General features: G+C 39.8%; 1 protein-coding gene across 1 annotated transcript in view; it reads left to right on the plus strand.

Annotated features, from left to right (window-relative positions):
• Nucleotides 1-21,850, plus strand: part of SIDT1 (SID1 transmembrane family member 1) — an 853,551-nt gene that overhangs the window by 610,257 nt on the left and 221,444 nt on the right. The window contains exon 19 of the mRNA XM_044073143.1: nucleotides 2,544-2,652. Within this exon, the coding sequence (XP_043929078.1) occupies nucleotides 2,544-2,652 (109 nt within the window). The remainder of the gene's footprint in view (nucleotides 1-2,543; nucleotides 2,653-21,850) is intronic.

The raw sequence follows: 21,850 nt of genomic DNA on the forward strand, positions 1-21,850 counted from the left end.
TTAATTCAAACATTTTGAATGCAGTTAAAATTACAGTTTTATTGTTATGCCTTTAATGTGCAGTTTTAGTGTGTAAACAATTGTGCTAGAAATTGTCTTAACTGAGCTGCTAACAAGCTTATTCTTATAAAACAGGGTTTGGTTCCCTCACTTCCTTTAGGCTACTATGTGACTCTTAGCAAGTCACTCAAACAGCCTGTGCTCCCAGGTCACCATTGAAAAAAGACGTGTGCAGTGGGTTTACACTGTAAACAAATGAACAGTATTAAATTAAAAAAAAATCTTATCCACTTAATTTTTTCTTTCATTCCCAGTGCTCACATTATCCTATTCAGGGTTATGGGAAGTTAATGTTCTCCAATAGGCAAAAAGCATACAGCAGCGTTTTTATTATTGTTGTTCTTTTTTGGAACACTTTTCCCACCTCCAATAATATTCACCATATTTTAATTCTTGCAGCTAAAGGAAAAAACATACCAGCAAGTGTTTCTTTTCTCCTAGCTGTCTGATTTTTTTCCAATTCACATACATTTAACCCTTTGATGAAAAGCTAATACAAATATACACAGTGGTGCAGCGGTAGCATTGTCACCTCACAGTAAAAGGTTCTATGGTTCAATTCTCGGCTGGGGTGCCTTCTGTGCAGCATCTACATGTCCTCCTTGCATTTGTGTGGGTTTTTTCCGGGTGCTCTGGTTTCCTCTCACAATTCAAAGACATGCATCTGGAACATTTCTCCCTGGGCCTCAGTTGAAAATTGGCTTTGTTCCAAGTTGGACTTTCCTAGTAAATAAATAAAATAGTAATTTTTATTAAGAATGTTACCACCATTCCAGTTGTCCTCAATGCAGGATCCAAAAGGGTCATACGTTACCAAACTAGTAGTAAACCATGGTAGCACTTAACTATTAATCATGTCATTTCTCTACAACTGCTTTTTCACTAAGCTAGAACTCCCACTACAATACCACATATCCAACTACTGGATGATTTTTTTTTAAAAAAGTGGCAAATCTGTGGTCTTCTGACCTCCCACTTCACTCACAGAATCTCCATATAACATTTCACAATATAAGTGAATGCAGTCCATGCCTATCAACTGTCCAGATTTTTGCAGAATACCCAGATTTATGCCTCATATGTTGGTCTGTTCATAAAATTTCTGGCTTTCTGACAATTCCTTGATGATTAAAGTCACTAAATAATAACAGTCATTTGAGATTCAGATGGTTTCATATCCTTCTGAAAATGCAAGTTAATGTAAAACTTGGTTTTCTAGCAACTTTTTAAAGTTTGTAAGTGCAGTAATTAAAATGTGCCTGTTTTATGGGAGTTTTTTCCCCCATTACTTTTGGCTTTGTCCAAATTTCTTGTGGTGAGAGGTTGAGAGGTATGGAATGCACATAAAAATGCATCTTTCTGCAGGTCATAGAAGCTAAGCTTTTTTTTTTTTTGCAGGACAGGGTAATCTACTTAAAAAATAAAAAAGCTGTTATTGTTAGTGAACTGAAGGCCTCTTAAGAGAGCTTACGATGAGAGTAGAAAATTAAGGACAGAGTCTGATGAGCTGCACTGTGGCCAAACTTGTACAACAGAGATTTGACTCAATAAATGATTGTTCAAAAACATTGCTGTCATTTGGCACCCCATTCTACTAGTAGGGGCTAGAGACCCTTCATACCCACCATTCCTAAAGTTATACGCACACAGCATGCTGGATAATATCAGTCACCATTACTGTCAGTGCCACAACTTTACGTAATATCAGAAGTTTCTGTTAATGTTCCTGGAGCTGAAAATACTCATTCAGTCATTTATGCATTTAATTTATGATATACCTGCCTGCTCTCACTTCCTTGAGAAAACAAGTGCTCTAACCCACTAGCCTCATCTCCTGTTTCTACATAGACCCTCTCAACACCCAGTCCTATAAATTACACAGCCCTACCATAATCTAAGCCCTAAATCTTTAACTTTCAGCCAAGTCCTAACCTAGCTGTTCTGTCCTTAAACCTCTATTCCATCTCCCTAATTCTACAATCCCTGGTCGCTCCCTAAACCTAAAAGTCCAACAACCCTTCCTAAACCTAAATTCCCTAATTGCTAGTTATACTTAAATCTCCCTTTGTACTCCTTGACTCTAAAACTTCCTTCCTGCTCCCTAACCCCAAAATCTCCCTCCTGGTCCCTAATCCTACCCCCTCCCCACTTCCTAATCCTAAAACCTGCTTTTTGCTCACTCCCCGCGGCTGCTTAATAAAACTCATATTTGTGTATGAGGTTGAGCAACATCATAGCTGAGCACCTTTAGTGAACCCTTTTTATGGGGAGCTTAATATTTTAGGCCTTTATTATCAAATCTTACTGAAAAAAAAACATTTATACTATGGATGGGATTTAAAGATGCTTTAAAGGAGGTCTGTAGACAAGTTTGAAGTCTATAAGAATCAGTATTAATTTTACTTGTAAGCAGTATATGTGCAGATGCAGGTTTTGAATCTCCCTTACTGGATTTTTGAATGGACTTTTATACTTTTTTCCAGGTATTTGGGAAAAATGAAACATGGTTCTGGGTTTTGTTCTCTGTGACGCATATCCTGGCATCTTTGGCACTCAGTACACAGATCTATTTTATGGGCCGATTTAAATTAGGTGTGAAGGTAACTTTTAATGCATTTTGCACAGCAGAATTTCAGTTTGAAAATCATTTTTGGTTTATTTGTTTTGAATGGGAGAAATGTTTTGTTGTGGTTTACAAAGTTAAAAAGTTAGTTGTTTAATACTATGAAATATAGAAAGCAGCACTTTAAACAGGTAACAGTAAAAGTAAAAGTATGGTAGATGGTAAAGTTGCACAGCAGGACTCCAGTGTATGAGTAATCACCAGTAATGCAACAATTAAATAGCAGCTGCATACCTGAGGAAAATGGCAGAAATGTAGAAAAGTAAATTAGAGCATAAAAGCATGAAGTGCAGGCAGACAATATCACAGACGCTCTTGTTGCATAACAAACAGGCATGCCAGAATTGTTTGAAATAAACAAAGGGAAATACATTATGCTTAAGCACTCCCCAAAATGCACAGTTAAAAAGACATGTGACTCAGATTTTAACCGGTAGGTTCACATGCACACATGCGTCTATGTACACACGTACCCAACCACACATACACAGACACGCACGCACACACACACACACACACACACACACACACACACACACACACACACACACACACACACACACACACACACACACACACACACACACACACACACACACGTGCACACACACATTGTGCTAGATTCACAGCTGCAGGCTATCTGTACTATCACATTTTGCTTTTTGGCTATGTGCTACCTTAATTATCAGATGTAAATAGATGTCTTACTCAAAGAAATCCCAGACACTAATCAAAACAATGAGAACCCATACTTCATATTGGCATTTGCTGTCAGCAGTAACTTGTGCTTGTGGTAGATAAGCAGCTCCTAAAGATTTCCAGTCCTAGTGATTACTTTTTTTAGGGTCTGAACATGACAATTTACTGTAAACTGTTTTTAAAGCTTAACAAAACCATTAGACTTAGGGGGCTCAAGACTTCGTAATCTTCCTTAATAGAAAAACATTTGTAGCCACTTGAAAAAAGTACTAAAGAGAGTTTCATAAGCTTAGCAAATTGTTTAAGCAAAAAAAAAAAAAAGATGAAAGAGAAATGAAAAAGGGAGAAGTCAGAAAAATATGCAGAAAAAGAGGTATCTGCTGAAAGTAGTAAATCTTAAGCCTTCATCATTTCATCAATCATCATCTCTAAATTTGACAAAGAGGCTTCAGCATTAATGCCTTGTAATGGATGGGTGATAATGCCGGTCAGGCAGACACCGAATTATGATTAATCAACAATGGTTCTTCTCTCATTAAATTTAAAGGACTACACCAATGATAGTTCCTGATTTGGAACCAGCAAAGATTATTTTGCATGGACAGATGGTCCTATAGATAGATAAAGAATGCATTTAAGTTGAACCACCTCAGAGGTTGCTACCCAAGTACATTTGATAGAGGTTTCATCAGGCCTTGTAGCACAGGTGCCCACTAGTTCACAGCCATTAATTTCTCCAAGTTATGACTGTGACGCCCCACCACTGGACCAGTAATCAAGGAGTCTCAATCCTCATCACTAGCACCAGTGGGGGGCATACATTGGGAGGATGACAGGTACACACACAGTATTTCCAGATGCAGCTTTCTGCATCAAGTGCAATTTCCCTTAAGAGCACACAGAGACCACAGTCAGTCTGGGGTTGGTTTCTTCCTCTTTCTCCAGATCCCCAATAAGACTCCCCACTGGCACAGCTGTAGAGTTGAGATCACAGCTGAGTGGCCAAGCCAAGACCTCCAACACTCTTTCTGTCCAACCAGTGCTTCGTTTCTCTGCCCAAATAGCTGACACACGTCCTCTCAAATGACAGATATGGCATAATTTTGATCCATTTTAGAAAAAGAAAAAGGTTTAGCTGTGCTCCATACAGTGCATCAGGACAGTTAACTGTCAGACTCATCTGCTTCAGTAATATCCTGACATTCTTAGGCAGATGAAGATCATGATGGAAGACATACAAGATGAGACACTGAAAAAGAGACATGGCACATCATTCCAAACTGCTATCAAAGTCGGTAGCCATGCAAGTTCCGTGGATGCCAGTGGCAGGTGCGTGCCACAGGCCCAGTGGAATCAGTGGAAAGTTGATACACTGCCATTTGGACATTAAAGAGCAACTGTTAGATGCAAGGGAGGGTATGAAAATTTTCTTTGGACCTCTTTCACAAGACATATTTAAAAGACTTGAGGAAAAAGGAAAGCTGTAAACGATGAAGTGAATACTTCCTTTTCTTGTTCCACTCTACATTAGGAACTGTTCTACTAAGCAGTGGCTGTTTTACAGAAAACAGTTTAGGATAGAACAGTGCAGTCAAAGGAAGACATTTTAAAAAATACAGTGACAGAAGCAACAACCTGGTATAAACTGCCAGATAGAAATGGGGGAATGAATGTCTCACTAACCAGGAATGCCTGCCTATGTACTGGCTGCCATGCATTCCATTTCCTCCTCCCCTTCCTTCCTTACTTCTTCATCTGTAGGACAGCTGTGACAAAACCTTCCCTGCTCCTGGACTGTACATTCATTTTGCAGTGTTTGGAAAAGGTGCGAATGACAGTCCAGGTAGATTTCCTACAAATACCTTTGGTGACACATTTCTAAGAAGGACAAACATAGTGGCTGCTGCCTGGGTAGAGTGGTCTGTAATCTGTGCCATTGCAAGATCTTACATCGATTACCGTCATAAAGCACATTAAAGGTTGCTGTACATTCAGATCAGGTCTGTTTGGACACTTTTTACCATGCATTCCTGATATGAAACATACGATAAGCTTGTCAGTTTGTCTCAAGTCTTTGGTTCTCTCAGTTTAACACTACAACTATCTATATATGTTAGTGTATGTAGCCTTCCCTTATCTTGTAGTCCGGCATAAAATATCAGCAACCAGATAATTTGATAAAGGACTAAATTTAATACCCCTGATGGCTGATAAAACAGATGTCCAAATAATTAAATGTGTCACTACAACAAACAATATCTTTGAATTTTAAAGGAGAAGCAGCAATGTCAACACAATGAAGTCTTCATCCAGTCAGAGTTATTATAACCAACTTGGTTTATTAGGTGTACAATAGTTCTATACTAGCGTTTTTGGTTTGACAAACGTAACAACATTTCAAAACAAGATAACTTGCTGTGGCTGGGATCCCATAGTAACAGGAGGCCACCACTAACTACAGGATTTCCTGGTGCTTAAAATCAGCTATGACCATTATTCAGTTCTTCTTTTAAAACACCTTTTCTGCAGTGTTATTGTACTTGTATAATGTCTTCAGATGACACATTGTCCTGTATATTGCATGCATGGTAGTAGTTTGACCTTGTTTAACCTAATTAGCCTATTATTTGTAATGATAACTGCTCTTGTGTGTATTCAATCAGATTATATATTTGGTCTTGAATTTGAAAATGTATATCATTATGTATTTCATTAGATGTGTATAATTTAAAATTTCACTTAATAAAATTATGTTGTTTATGGTTGTTTACTCACTGCAGTCTTTAGAATCTGCCTTACATTATCATGAAACAGAACTGTCTTAGCATTCTAAAGCTTGTTTCAAAGGGAAAGGCACATTCTATTTGCACTTGACAGACAGTCTAGCCACTGAAGAATTACCACAGCTGCTGCTGACCTTTTCTTTCTGTTTTCTTGGGACAGTTAGTCGGACTTTGTGAATCCTAATTGGCAGAGGGAGCTACATCAAGATGCTTGAATTATAGGCTTTCTAGACTTTATTTATATCTTGAGACTTTCAGATATCAGCCATAAGTAATTGGAAATAGAAACCAAAGATGCAGTTAACATTTTTCTGTCAAGGGTCTTTTCACATATGAAATCATATATCTGTTTTTCCTTGTGCAGTTGCAATACTTTTCTGTATGTGAAATTAGATCTTTTTAATGTAAATAATTAGTATTTGTTCATTTGACAAAGATTGTGGCTGATGTCTTATTTTTGCGAAGGGTGTCTTCATAGCATTGGTGTGTCGTTAACTGCATTTTCAAAGAGAAATAAGGACTGTATGGCCATGAGATATCGTGACTTAATATTTGTTGGCTAATTAAAAGAGTGACCAGTAACTGAGGTTTTGGCATCAGATTAGCAATCTGAGAGGTGCCAGTATGCAATAAATACAAGTATCAGTTACTGTCTCAGGAGAGGTATCAGTAATTCCTCCTGGGAAATATTGTGAGTATGTGTATTAAAAAGAAAAATAATAGAAAAGTCTCAGTTACTGTTGGCAAGTTAGTACAAGAAGGCATGGGCTCATATTGGTTATAACCTTCTGGAGCTGACAGTGTACAGCTTATCTGAGGCTGACAGGGTTTGCTCATAAACCAAGGCAGCAGTACACATTTATCTTAAGCTCTTAAGGCCAGTCACACTCCTCCATCCATATTTGTATGGCAGTGATGTAGATTTGGGCTCTGTAACCCCCTGTCTCATTGGTATAAGCAGTATGAGATTCAACGCGCATGTATCTAGCTGTTGTAATAATTGGTGTCAGTGTTAGAATTGAAACCCCAAATATTTATCACAAACTCTAAAATATTTGTTCTTGTCAAGTTTTGATATTGTTAGCTATGTCTGCATTGAATATCTGTGCTGTAAAAATTATTTAATTATATAGTTGTTCTTTTTATAGCTTAGGAATCTTATTGTTTTCTCACCTTATTTTGTTACTGCTTATAATTTTTCATGTTTAGCAACTGCTACAGTTCATTTTTGCATTAATTATCTGTCTCTCTGTCTCTCTCTCTCACACACACACACACACACACACACACACACAAACATATATTCAAACACGCAGACACACAGACCTCCTACTTTCATACACACACACACACACACACACACACACACACACACACACACACACACACACACACACACACACACACACACACACACCTGACTAGCAATTGCAGCCACTGTTTTGACTGTGTACATCTCAGATTTCTTGTTGCAATCAAATGAATGAAGACATACATAAACAAGAGTAATACAATGCAAAACATTACGACTTCCACACTAATGCACTCTCTCTTTCTCTCACACGCACATACACAGACATACAGTTCAGTTTAAATGTTACAGGTGGTGCAGTTATTTTCATTGTCCATTTTTGTTTGTTAGCTGCGACTTTTTAAGAATCATGTTTAGTGAGGGGAAGGGGAAATAGTGCGTGTTGTTTTTGTTAATCTAGCTTTATTTCTTTTTGTATTTATTATTATTATTATTATTATTATTATTGTTATTTTTATGCTTGCTAACTATGACATTTCAGCTATGTTTGGCAAATGTAGGAAAATGGTGATCATTCCTTTTTTTATTTATCTGTGCTTCATGGAGCTTTGTTATGTTGACATTTAGTGGTGGACATTCTGTGAGGGTCCCATACATAACCAGCTTTGCAATGCATACTCCTCAGTTCTAATCACTGAGAAACCATTGAACACATGACTGCATTTTAAACTACTAATCTGCTTCTTATTCTTATGGGTAGTTGTCTATGCCTGTTTTAATGAGAAGTTGGAAAAATCCCAATTTACAAAGTTTTCTGTTAAGAAAATAAGTGAATAACTGTGCGTGTGGTAGATAAGCAACTCCTAAAGATTTCCAGTCCTAGTGATTACTTTTTTAGGGTCTGACCATGCCAGTTTACTGTAAACTGTTTTTAAAGCTTAACAGAACCACTAGACTTAGGGGGCTTAAGACTTTGTAATCTTCTTCAATAGAATAATGTTTGTAGCCACTTGAAAAACTACTAAAGAGAGTTTCATAAGCTTAGCTTGTCTAAGTGAAAAAAAAGGATGAAAGAGAGATGAAAAAGGGAGAAGTCAGAAAAACATACAGAAAAAGAGGTATCTGCAGAAAGTAGTAAATCTTAAGCCTTCATCATTTCTTCAGTTATCAACTCTTAATTTGACAAAGAGGCTTCAACGTTAATGCCTTATAATGGAGGGGTGATAATGCTGGTCGGGCAGACACCAAATTATGATTAATCAACAATGGTTCTTCTCTCATTAAAGTTGAATGACTACACCAATGATAGTTCCTGATTTAGAATCAGCAAAGATTATTTTGCATGGACAGATGGTCCTATAGAGGGATAAAGAATGCATTTAAGTTGAACCACCTCAGAGGTTACCTACCCTAGTACTTTTGATAGAGGATTAATTGGGCCTTGTAGCACAGGTGTCCACTAGTTCACAGCCATTAAGTCCTTCAGGTTATGACTGTGATGTCCCACCACCGGACCAGTAATCAAGGAGCTTCAATTCTCACCACTAGCACCAGTGGGGGATGTACATTGGGGGAATGACAGGTACACGCATACACAGTATTTCCAGATGCAGCTCTCTGCATCAAGTGCAATTTCCCTTAAGAGCACACAGAGAACACAGTCAGCTAGGGCTTGTTTCTTCCTCTTTCTCTAGATCCCCATAAGACTCCCCACTGGCACATCTATAGAGTTGAGATCTCAGCTGAGTGGCCAAGCCAAGATTTCTAACACTCTATCTGTCCAACCAGTGCTTCATGTCCCTATCTAAGTAGCTGACACACACTCACTTGGAGATTTTTTTTACACACACATACCTGGGAAAGGCTGGCACAGGTTTACTAGCTATTCCCCCTTCTGCCTAGACAATAAGGTAGTTATTACTGCCACCAGCTACCTCTTTATCAGCTACTTTAAGGCCCTTAACAAAGAGTGTCCAATGTTACTGTGTAATGTTACTATCAATACAAATGGTAGTATGACCAAGAGCAAGGATATTAGGAGTTGCCTACACAGTGTTACCAAATAAATATGCAAGTACTCTCAGAGCTTAGATATGTCTAGACAGACCAGCCATAACGAAAGGTTTAAATATATTTAATAATAAATATTAAAAGAATAGGAAAATACTCAGTATATATTTACAGTGACAGCAGAGTTCATAATCACAGGAAATATTTAAAACAACATTGCAGGACAGTCTCAAAGAAATAAAGAAAAATATCTAAGCTAAGCTTTGCTGTATACCTGACTATATCTTATACTATACCCTAGTACACTTACATAAGTAGAGCAGCAAAGCAGATGTGGTGAATAGATCCTCTAGCTGATGCTGTCAGATCAAAGACAGAATATGGAATGCAGTCTCTCTCTCTCTCTCAGAGAGTTCTTAAATTAATATTGCAAATGTTACTGCTTGGATAGCTTGCAGAATGACATAATTTCTTGGCATCTGACTCTATCCCAGGTAAAACCCCCACTCCTGAAAGCTTGCAGTATTTAGCATCTACCTGTGAATATGCACACATAAGGACTTTTCCTCAGATCTTTGCAGATCCTGGAAGTCATAAAACAATAAAACACTTCCAAAACAACACAGAAAACTTCTCAGCACAGAGATTGTATCTGTTGCTGCAATGAAACTGAAAGATAACACCTTTGTTATGGCCCAGTCATAAAGTAATTTAATTTCAGCTATTGTTCTGAAGTTTTACAAGTTAACCTTCTGTATTCCTGTTTCCCCTGTTAAAATATATACATTTAAACAGTTACAATAGAGTGTGTATATATCTTTTCTATTCCAGTAGGGTACACTGTGGATACATTTCAAACAGCACTTTGTAAAATAACTTTTCAGCGCACATGTCTGTACAAACCATTTTATATGACATACAGCTCTAATACCTTTGTAACACAAACATCTTATATGAATCATGTTGATATTCACAAATGACATATAATTATTTACAAAATTCCAGATAGCTGGGTTGGCCGTAACTCCTTTGTCACAATGACTACAGCCATTTTACCAGAATATATTTTAAAGTAGCTCAAGAACCTGTATTGTCAGAGCAGCAAATTTTGTTGGTGCTTTGCTAATCCTGAAATGTGACTGCCTTTGCTACCATCTGTATGTATTCAATAGGAAAAGAAAATGAAAATGGACACAATTGCTCATGTCTTCTTAGGAAGAGAAGCACTTTTGAGTACCTCAAACTGAATCCTCTGCTAAACTAGAAGTTATAACAATTGATGAAACAAAAGCTATGGTTGTCTTTCTGTGCATTTTTCTTCCCTTCATAGGTTCATAGACATGTACTAGGCTAATGGCCTGGGAGCCTTTACAAGCCTAGCCCATAGGATTACCCTGACATCATGCCACCCGACATTAGTTCCCAATGCCTCTGTCAAGTAGAGCCACTGGAGTGATCCCTGGGGTGAATTTTCTATTTCCCATCCACTCATCAATATTTCTCTTGAAGAAGGCCAGTGAGGTGCTCTATTTGACATGTATGGGAAGTCTATTCCATAGCATGGGCAGTCTCTGGGTTATGAACCTGTCCCTCCAGCATGTTTTGTTGTTTGTGGTATTGAGGTTGAGGTCTCTGGAGCATGTGGTGTGGAGGGGTTGGGATTTATTTAGCTGTATCATTTCTAACAGAGCTGAGTCATACATGGCTTTGTAAGCCAAGCAGAGATCACCTCTAAGTAGGCGATATGAGAAAGAGAATGGATGGAGTTTTTTGAGTCTGTCCATATAGGACAACCTTTTTAGGCCTAGGATCATCTTTGTGAGGTACTTTTGTGGCCTCTCCAGTTGTTACAGATGTCTAGTGAGGTACATGCCAAATGGGGCATTGTACTTGATAATTGGCCTAATGAGGGAAGAGTAGAGGGAGACAATGACTTCTTTCATCCTGGATACAAAACCCTTAGTAATGAGATGTGGTACATAGAAGGACTTTCTGACCACAGTGGCAATGTGGTGGTTAAAAGAGAGGTTGCTGTCAACCTGTGTTTCCAGATCTTTTATAACAACACATTTTTTGCCATTGAGCTTAAGGCTATGGTTCTGACACCAGTCATTAGTTTCAGTGAGGCCTGCCTGTAGAATGTCAACATCACTTGGGGAGTTAATAATAGCTCCAAACTTGCAATCATCTGCAAACTTTGTTAGCCAGAGTTCCTTTGTGTTGGCCTGGACTTAAGAGAAGTAGATACCAAACAGGAGAGGACCCAGGACAGAACCCTGTGGGAGTCCACTCATGACTGGTCAGCAGTCTGACTTGGAGTCAGTTACTTTTACACTCTGGGTTCTATCTGTGAGCCAGATTGCAACCCACCTTGTGATAGAGGGGTTGATGCATAGCTTAGTGAATTTTTCTATGATTCCTGAGTGGGTTCAAATAATGTATTTAAACCAAGCAAGGGTGTCATTTCCCTCTCTTTGATACATTCACGAGTATTATCCAGGCTAATTATCAACATACTGGCACTCATGCCCAAGCCTGAAAAACTGCTGGTAAGATATATAGGACAGGCCTAAGTTATATAATCACCACTCCCACAAGAGGGAACAACATATTGAACCTGGTCATTACCAACATGGGGACTCTATGTTCCACACCAGAGGTAAACCCCTCATTGGTAAGATCAGACCATAAACAAATTTCCCTGGACAACCATATCCCATCCCCACCCCCAGCCAAGGAAATCACTGTAAAAAATTTCTCAAAAGCCAAGTTTGCACTTCTCAAGACTGAGGTGGAATCCTTCAAAGCCCCTGGGCCAGAGGATAATACAGCCCGATCCACAGAATCCTTTACAAATGCATTCTATGAGCACCTGCAGGAATGCATGGATCGTGCTATCCCAAATAAAACCAAGACTCACTCCTCCAAAAACAGGAGACCAGTCTGGTGGACCCCGGCCATAAATAAACTATACAACAGAAGGAGGAAGCTACTACATGATAGAGCAAAATCCCAAATAGGGAAGGCATCTCTGATCAGTATTAGCAAGAAACTTCGATCCCTCATAAAATCATCAAAGGCCAGATTCGAAAGAAAAATTGCCCTAGACACTAAAGATAATCACAAGGCCTTCTTTAGTTATATCAGGAACATGGGCAGAAACTCCCAGATATGCTCTGAATTGTTGCATAACGGTACAAAATATACCGAACCTACAGACATAGCCAACATCCTGGCAGACAGATTCAGTGCAAACTTTTCCCCTTCCCCAAAGGAGCAAATGCCTATCCCAACTGAATGTAACCTCCTGACATCACAGATGCACAGGTGAAAGCTGCCCTCTCCAAAGCAAAAAACACAGCATCTATGGGACTGGACGGTGTCCCAGGCTGTGTCTTACATGAGCTTCAAGAAGAACTGAACCCTCACATTAAGTCACTGTTCAAACTTAGCCTTACTACAGGATATGTACCCAAAGAATGGCGTACAGCTACAGTGGTCCCACTCCACAAAGGTGGTGCCACAACGGACCCCGGAAACTATCACCCCATAAGCCTAACTAGTCTGGTCTGTAAAGCTATGGAGCATATTATCAAGGAACTCATAAACAAAGACATTGGGAGCCTCCAGACACTGGACCCTACCCAATTCGGCTTTGTTAAGGGCAGATCTTGCCTCTTAAACCTAGTTGATTTCTTTGAAACAGTTACCAAAGCCATAGATGAGGCCAAGGTAGTCCACACAGCCTACCTGGATCTTCAACACAATACCCCACTCGGGCATCATAAATAAGCTTACCAGCTTAAATATCAACCCCTATATCACAAGATGGGTTGCAAACTGGCTCAGAGATAGAACCCACATGGTCAGAATCGCAGGTGCCATGTCTGAATCCAAACCAGTTACAAGTGGCATCCCACAGGGCTCAGTTCTGGGACCTCTCTTGTTCGGTATATACTTCTCTGAGGTTCAGGCTAACACGGGGGGATTATGGCTGACAAAGTTCGCAGATGACTGCAAACTGGGGACCATAATCAAATCTCCAGCTGACACAAGCATCCTCCAAAAGGGTCTCACAGAGATGGATGCTTGGTGCCAGAGCCACGGCCTCAAGCTAAATGCTAAAAAGTGCATAGTCATCCCCTTTGGGAAAAACAAGGTGCCCACAAATTACCACATAGGTGGTAATCCATTAAGTACGGAAGAAGTAATTAGAGATTTGGGAACCAACGTAGATAGTAATCTTTCCTTTGATAATCACGTTACCAAAGTGGTTAGAAAGACCTTCTATATAGCCCACCTTATCACAAAAGGGTTCGCATCTAGATCAAGAGAGGTCATTGTGCCCCTCTACTCATCACTCATCAGGCCCATAATTGAATACAATGCCCCTTTGGGGATGTATCTTACCCGACACCTGCAGCAACTGGAGAGACCCCAAAAGTACCTCACCAAGAGGATCATGGGCTACAAACAGATGTCCTATGCAGCTTGACTAAAGAAACTCCAGCTCTACTCAGTTGCTTACTGCCTACTCAGAGGCAATCTATGCCTGACATACAAAGCCATGTCAAACCCAGAATTAATGGACATGCTCCACCTCTAAAAATCCAAGTCCCTTAGAGCTACATGCTCCAGGGACCTAAACCTCAGCACAAAAATAAATAGGACATGCTGGAGGGACAGATTCATTTCCCAGAGGCTCCCCTCACTCTGGAATAGAATCCCAATTCATGTTAGACATAGCCCCTCGCTGACCCTCTTCAAGCGAAATCTGGACACGTGGATGGGAAATCGCAAATTCACCCCTGCAATCTCTTCTGTGTCCCTGCTAGACAGAGGCACAGTAAACTAATCTTAAAAGGGTACCTTCTGTGACCTACTTTACAGATGCACAGTAGGCTAATCTAATAGGGAGGCGGAAGCCAAATACACTCTGGCTAGGCTTATAAATGCCCTAGGGCAGATAGCCTAGTATCTACCTATGAACCTATGAACCTATTATCTATGCATTCATTTTTCTTTCTTCTTCTTCTTAACAGTTAAAGGCAAATCCAATTGCTACTTTACCATTATACAGAGAAGCTAGAGAGGCTAATGAATATGATAAAATAAATACATAAATCAAGCATAGAAAGATCTTACTCCCCTTACTGTTGGGGAAAGTATCACTAAAATGATGCATGTATTGTGACTGGGAATCCAAACAGGTCACTGACATACAAAAACGATACTACATTTGTTAGAGACAAGGGGTCCAATGCCTTCTCTTGTTCTTCCAGTCTTAGAGGTGCAAGGGATCATCCAGTAAAGTTGAAATCTGCCTCTGGTAAAACTGGTAGCCCATGATGTCCTTCCTTCTAATACCAATAGGTTATTTTGCTGAGGTAATCTGATGTTCAACTGGCATACCAAAGTCAAAACACTTCTGTACACTTGTACATCTAGCATATAACCTCAGCCTGTGGATGTAGGGGTACATAAGTGAATGCAGGGGAGTATGATCTTCAGACTGTCCTCAAACTATCTTGCTGCCAGTCTAAAAGAAGAATCCTCACTCCTGTCAGTCTATTCTCTATGTTATTGGCTGCTACCATTACTTAGAAATACTTAGATAAGTGCTCCACTGGGGAACCTCTTTTGTTTTTTGTTTTTTTTTTCCCAAAAGATTTGCTAATATCAGCAGAGAGAGGGAAGTGTGACTGTGGTAGCAGGAACTCCCCCTTCCAGTGTTTATTATGTCTAGGGGCTGAAAACAATTACAAAAACGTTTGTTCCTAAAATGGCCCATATTTGTCTTTTGTCTTTAAATACATATTTAAATACCCAACATCTGAAACAATTTGGGCAAACCAAAATGGCAAAACTGTTAGCCTTACATATCCTGCTTGCACCTAAGAAGAAGTTCAAGAAAACTAGGCCCGAACCTTCTGCTGCCCAGTTTGATTCAGATGCACCTGTTGAGATGCTGCAGGAATCTGCAATATATCTTAATCTTTCACAGACGCCTGCTGCAGCAACCCTGACAAAGGCCAGTATGGTGTCTGACTCTCACATGTCCAATGAGAGTGCTCATATTTATAGACTTGAGAAGGAGAAATCAAGGGTAATAATTTTGAAGGGATCAGAGGGCATTCCTCAAATCCTTGTTAGGTAAGAGATACCTGACACTTTGATTGAGGTCTGTAAGGCTTCTGACCTACTATGCTTTGTGAAGGCTGACATTAACTCTAAGAAAAAGAAACAGAAAACTAAACATGTTTCTCCTACTCAAACATCTCAAGAAATGGAATGGGTTGAATTTTCACAGGGCCTATGTAAGGCCATTTTGTCTTTGAAATTCCTATCTACTTCTTCACTTCCCCACCCATCTCAGAATAGACAACTTGACTCTTTGTCCGAGGAGGAGGAGGAGGAGGAAGCTGGCTCAGATGAAGATTCCATGCATGTTCTTTACAAATCCATTCTACTGGACAGCTTGCTTCTGATTATGGGGACACCTTGTCCCCAACTCCCCCATTGAGGAAATTTGTTTTGGGGAAGCTATCATTAGAATGATGCAGTATTGTGACTGGGAATCCAAACAGGTTACTGACATACAAAAACGATACTATATTTGCTGGAGTTAGAGGCTCCAGGGCCTTCTCCTGTTCTTCCAGTTTTAGAGGCTTTCCAGGATTCTTTTACATTCTCTTCTAATTCTTCAGATGCCCAAACATTAGCTACCAAGAAACCTGAAAGGTCCTGAAGAAATTAGACACTGTCATCTGTGCTAGCATGTCTGAGTTTTCGTACATACAGTAATTTCAGATTAACCTGTGTATTATATGCCAGCATGACTAGCTATGATATTGCAAATAAGTTGATTTATAATCTGTTTGTACAGAATGTTTTAAAGACTTGAACAGTGTTTCTTTACATTTCTAACTGTGCATATTTGTTAGCTGCAGACTATCTCAGAATCAGCTGATCTGCAGGTGATGTCATTGGAATGTTGACAGTTGCTATGTGTTACTGTCAGAGGCTGAAATACATGAGGGAACTTTAGTAAACAGCTGTTGGTTGATTTTCAAAATATGAAATGAAAATTGGAACTAGAACAGTTGTTACAGTTAGGCTAGTCTATAAAAGAGTCTACTGAAGACTTATAGTCAGTTACAGTTATAGTTGCCAGTTGCAGTTATCAGTTGTTCACAGTTGCACTGTGCAGTGCATAGCCAAGAACTGTAAGCTTACCTTTGCTGTGTTGTAATAATTTAGTTTAGATCATGGACAATGTTCTTTAGTCAGTTAGGAAAATTATAACTAGCCAGATTTTTCTTAATGTTGGATTTCTATCCTACAGTATTGATTTTATTTTCCTGGTGATTGAGTCCTGTTTGTTTATTGGAAATTATTGTTTCATATTTTTAATCATTTTGCTCATTATTAAATATTTTTAATCAGCTTAAATGTTTTCTTTAGTGATTTGAGAGTGCTTATACCTGCTTTGATAACTTCCTGCGCCACTCCGAAAGCCTGGCTGCTCTAGGTCATTTGCTATTATTTGTTTTAATGTCTAATTTTCATAATTGGACACCCCCTTAAATAGGGCATGAAAGCTTTCTGATTGGTGGCAGAGTGTTACCATATTATTTTGGAATGGACACAGCTGGAAATTTGTGTCAGGCTTTCCCAGTAATGTGTTTGGATGTGTGAGATTTAATTTCTTTAAGTGTGTCAGAGGTTTTAAACTGGGATACATTGCTCTGAAGTGTGTGATAGAGTTATACTTGGGGTGGACAGAAGTATACAGTCCAGTCCCAGGTTATAGAGCATGTTCCTGTTGTGATCTTAGGGGAAATACTCATCACCACCCAATTACCCCCCTTGTCAGCAACTTTATAAATGACCCTATCCAAATAGGACCTTAATTCCTGCAATGCCTGCCACTCCTCTTTGTTAAGATTATAAGAACAAAATGTCCTTACAAGAACCAGTTTGCCAAGGAGAGTGAAGCCAGAGGACTGGTGCATACCAACCTGACTAAGCAATGATTTCAGTCTTAGTTGCAGCTTCAGCTCAGACCAACCTTTCAGAGGATATCCGGTTTGGTATTGGGGATATGCAGCCTGTCAAGACAGGACAGTCCACCTTTTTTTCAGAGGACCTGAAAATGCATCTGGAGTTTGAGGGACTGCTCCTGGAGGCCAATGAGAGAATGCAATGTCTGGAGGCTGAGGAGAAGCAGTGTCAATATGAACTGGAGGTCAAATATTTAGAAGCAGAGGAAAATGATGGACAGTACCAGTATGAAGTGGAGCTTCTTACTCTTCGAGAGGGTCATGGAGGTAATGGGGAAGGGAATAACCAGACCCCAGAAGCTGTAAAGGTCAGTAAACTTTTTCCTCAATACAGGGATGGGGATGACTTTGATTGTTTTATTAATATATTTGAGAAGGTATGTCGACAGTATGATGTTGACTGTGAGCCCTGGGTTCAGCTCCTGAATCCCTTACTCCATGGTAAAGCTGTTCAGGCCATGCCAAAATTGTCTGATGTAGATTGTTTGAATTATGATAAAGTTAAGAACTGTCTTCTTGACTGTTTTAAACTAACACCTGAAGCTTATAGAAAAAAAGTTTTGTGAACATAGATGCAAGACAGATGAAAGTGCACATGATTATATTGCTGATTTAAGTACTTAGTTTCACAGAGTTGGGGAGAAAAGGAGATCTCTACTTGGCAAATAGAGCACCAATGAATAAGAAGGGGATACCCAGTGCTGCACATGGACATAAGGGAACCCACGGGGGGGAGGGTAGTCTAAACCACTCCAATAGAGTACACCAGTGACAGAGGAAACTACTAGTCCAAGAACACGGTTAGGGATTAGATGTTTCAAATGTAACCAGAGGGGCCACATAGCAGTGAAATGTCTATTGAGGCAAGGAAAGAAACAAAAGATGAGAGAGCCAACACGTGGGGATGACAAACTGTCAGTGATAAGTTATTTGGAAACAACAGGGGTGCTAATCTATCACCAAACTTTATATCTTATCTTAGTAGATGGTAAACAGGTTACTGCTAAGAGAGACACAGCTTCTGATACAACCATTGTGAGGCCTGCAATGGTTAGAGAAGAGCTGTCCTTGCTTGGACAGTTCACTCCAGTCAGAGCTTTGGAAGGGACCCCATTCCAAATACCTTTGTCTGGGGTTCATCTTGACTGGGAGGGTGGAAGAGGAAGCAAGCAGGTAGGTGTGTTTGAGGATATTGATGCAGATGTTCTGTTAGGGAATGATTTTGATGATGCAGTACCCTGTGCACATGCAGTGATGCAGTCAATCTTGGAGACAGGCATATAGGTCCAGTAGCCTTGGGGAGACCCAGACAGATCTCATACCTGAAGCTGGGACTGGCATGGTGGCAGTTTCAGAGAAGGAGTTATCCTGTAGCAGTAAGTCTGAAAGTGAGCCACAGCTGCTGGTGGGTACTGATCTTCCTTTGGACAACGTGATTGAAAGGATGGAGGTGAGTGAAAGTACCCAGACTGACAGTGAAGCATAACTGTTGGAAGTTACTATGCTTTCTGTTGAAGGGCAGCTTGGGTTTGAGAATATTCCTGCAGATGGCCTGATAGGGAATAACTGTGCTGATGGAGTGCCTTGTGGGCATGCAATGACATGAAGTCATGCTTGGAGAAAGGCATGTAGTTCCAGTAGCCTGGGGAAGACCCAGACAGATCTCATACCTGAAGCCAGGACTGGTGTGGTGACTGTTTCAGAGAAGGAGCTATCCTGTAGCATTAAGTCTGAAAGTGAGCTACAGCTGCTGGTAGGTACTGATGTTCCCCCTTGGACGTGGTGACTGCAAGGATGGAAGTGAGTGACAGTACCAAGACTGACAGTGATGCACAGCTGTCAGGAGTTACTATGCTTTATGTGGATGGGGAGCTTGGGAAGATCACAAATGTTCTCTAGGTCATTTGCTGCTATTTGTTTTAATATCTAATTTTCATAATTGGACACCCCTTTAAAAGGGCATTGTTACCGTATTATTTTGAGGAAGGGACACAGCTGGAAATCTGTGTCAGGCTTTCCAAGAAGTGTTTGTATGTGTGAGATTTAATTTCTTTAAGTGTGAGTGTATCAGAGGTCTTAAACTGGGACACATTGTTCTGAAGTGTGTAATAAGGAGTTATATTTGAGGTGGACAGAGGTATACAGTCCAGTCCCAGGTGATAGAGCATGTTCCTGTTGTGCTCTTAAGGAAATTGTGAAATATTAGTCCTGTTTAAGTGATGGTTTCCTATTGGAGTCAGTAGTGAGGACTGACTCTCCTTAGTTACTGACCCAGGATAGTAAGGGACATCAAATATTGTTGGCAGTCTAGTGGGGTATTGTCTGGATGTCACAGAGGCTTTCCAGGATGCTTTTACATCCTCTTCTAATTCTCCAGATGCCCAAACATTAGCTACCAAGAAGCCTGATAGGTTTTATAAGGTACCTGAGGACTTAAAGTTTCTCTACAAAATCTCTGTAGCGGGCACTTCTGTTTTTTTTTCCTATATTCACCTATAAACCTACTAAACTTCTACCACCAGCTAACGTAATGCCATCGTACATAAACATAGTAGGGGCATGGACAAGTATGGTAAGAAGGTTTACATCTCTGCCACTGTAGCCTTTAGGGCCTTAAATTACCAAACATCAATGAGAAAAATACATTTTGTCCATTCTATGGGGCTTAAATAAAACTATGGCTAACCTTGAGCCTTCTGACTCTAAGCAACATGTGCTTTCATGCCTGGACAAGCTTTACAAATTACTGGCATTCCATGAAATGCAGCTATGGTGCTGCATGGGCCTCTTCCAGGGCTGCAGCCACTGGATCTGTTGTTAGAAGATTTGCTTGACTTTGCCTATGCTTTCTCCCTGAGGATGTAAAGGCAAATGATTTGGACTCCCTTTCAGAGGGAACTCTTATTTGGGGCTTCTGCAGCACAATTTTTCAAGACTTTGCAAGAGAAGGGTAAAATGATGTGTGACTTCAAAGAGATTTTTTTTTTCTGATATCACTACCTAGGTATCAAAGAAATTACCCTGCTAAACTTAATTCCTTTGTCCACAGAGAACAGTTGTCCTCAAAGAAAGGAAGGAAATAACCTAGGATAAGATTTCAAGAGAAACCTATCAGAGATTCCAAATCTGAAAAAGCCCCTTTTCCAGACAAGTCAGCCTCCACCCTATATCCTGCTGCTCCCTCCCCTCTCAGCAAGGGTGCCTGCAGACAGGTGCAAGAGAGTGCACTTGCACCCCCTAGAACTGGCTGGCCAGAAGATTAACTTTCTTTCAATTCAAAAAGAATAAGAGCTCCCTTTGCGTCTAGTCGCACAGATGGAGCAGGTGTTTGTGACCTGTTTTCATCTCCTCCATCTTTGTGACCAATGGTTTAGTTCTTCATCTTCTATGCCCATGCGGAATTTGAATCCCAGAAGTCATTTGGACTGTGGACGAATGTACAAGTGAGAGGTAGGTGCGTGAGTGTGTGTTTTTAAGTGTTTAAGAGGTGTGTGTGTGTGTGTGTGTGTGTGTGTGTGTGTGTGTGTGTGTGTGTGTGTGTGTGTGTGTGTGTAAGTAAGAGGGAGGTAGGAGTGTGAGTAAGGGGATGTCAATACCTCACAATGATCAAGATTTTTGTATCATATATTTGGTTTGTTTCTCATAAAATTGTGTTTTTCTGGCAAATCGTTGAGGACTGAAATCAGAAAATAATGGCAGACATTTGAGCTTTAGACTTCATATCTTTCAAAAATTGCATGCTAATGCAAGACTTGTTGTTTTATCCACTTTCTAAGGAGGTAGAGGGATTTATTCATACCTCTCAACAGTACAGATTTTCACAGAATGTCCAGATTTTTCCCTTATATTTTTGGTCTGTTCCTCATAAAAAAAAATCTGTTTTTGCCAAATCACTGGGATGAACTAAGGATTAAAGTTATTAAATAATGGCATGCATTTAAATTTCAGACTTCATATCCTTCATAAAATGCATTCTAAAAAAATCCTGTTATTCTAGCAACTTTCTAAATTTGTCCCTAGTTTGGGGTGTGTGTGTGTGTGTGTGTGTGTGTGTGTGTGTGTGTGTGTGTGTGTGTGCGCGTGTGCATAAGAGGGAGGTACCATACCCCTCAGCTGTCCAGGTGTTTGCAGAATGTCCATATTTTTAACACACATTCCTCCTAAAAAGGATTGAATTTGCTAAATAATTACAGACATTTGAGTTTTAGACATCATATCCTTTAGAAAAATCCATACTAACACAAACCCTGTTATTCTAGCAATTTTCTAAGTTCAGAACAGAGATATTTGTAATCTGTCCCTATTTGCTTTGGGCTTTGTCCAGATTTCTTGCACTAAGAGGTTGAGGTGTGTGTGTGTG

The sequence above is a fragment of the Protopterus annectens genome, chromosome 5.part1 (genome assembly GCF_019279795.1).
Source record: "Protopterus annectens isolate FY-2018-M chromosome 5.part1, PAN1.0, whole genome shotgun sequence".
NCBI lineage: Eukaryota > Metazoa > Chordata > Ceratodontiformes > Protopteridae > Protopterus > Protopterus annectens.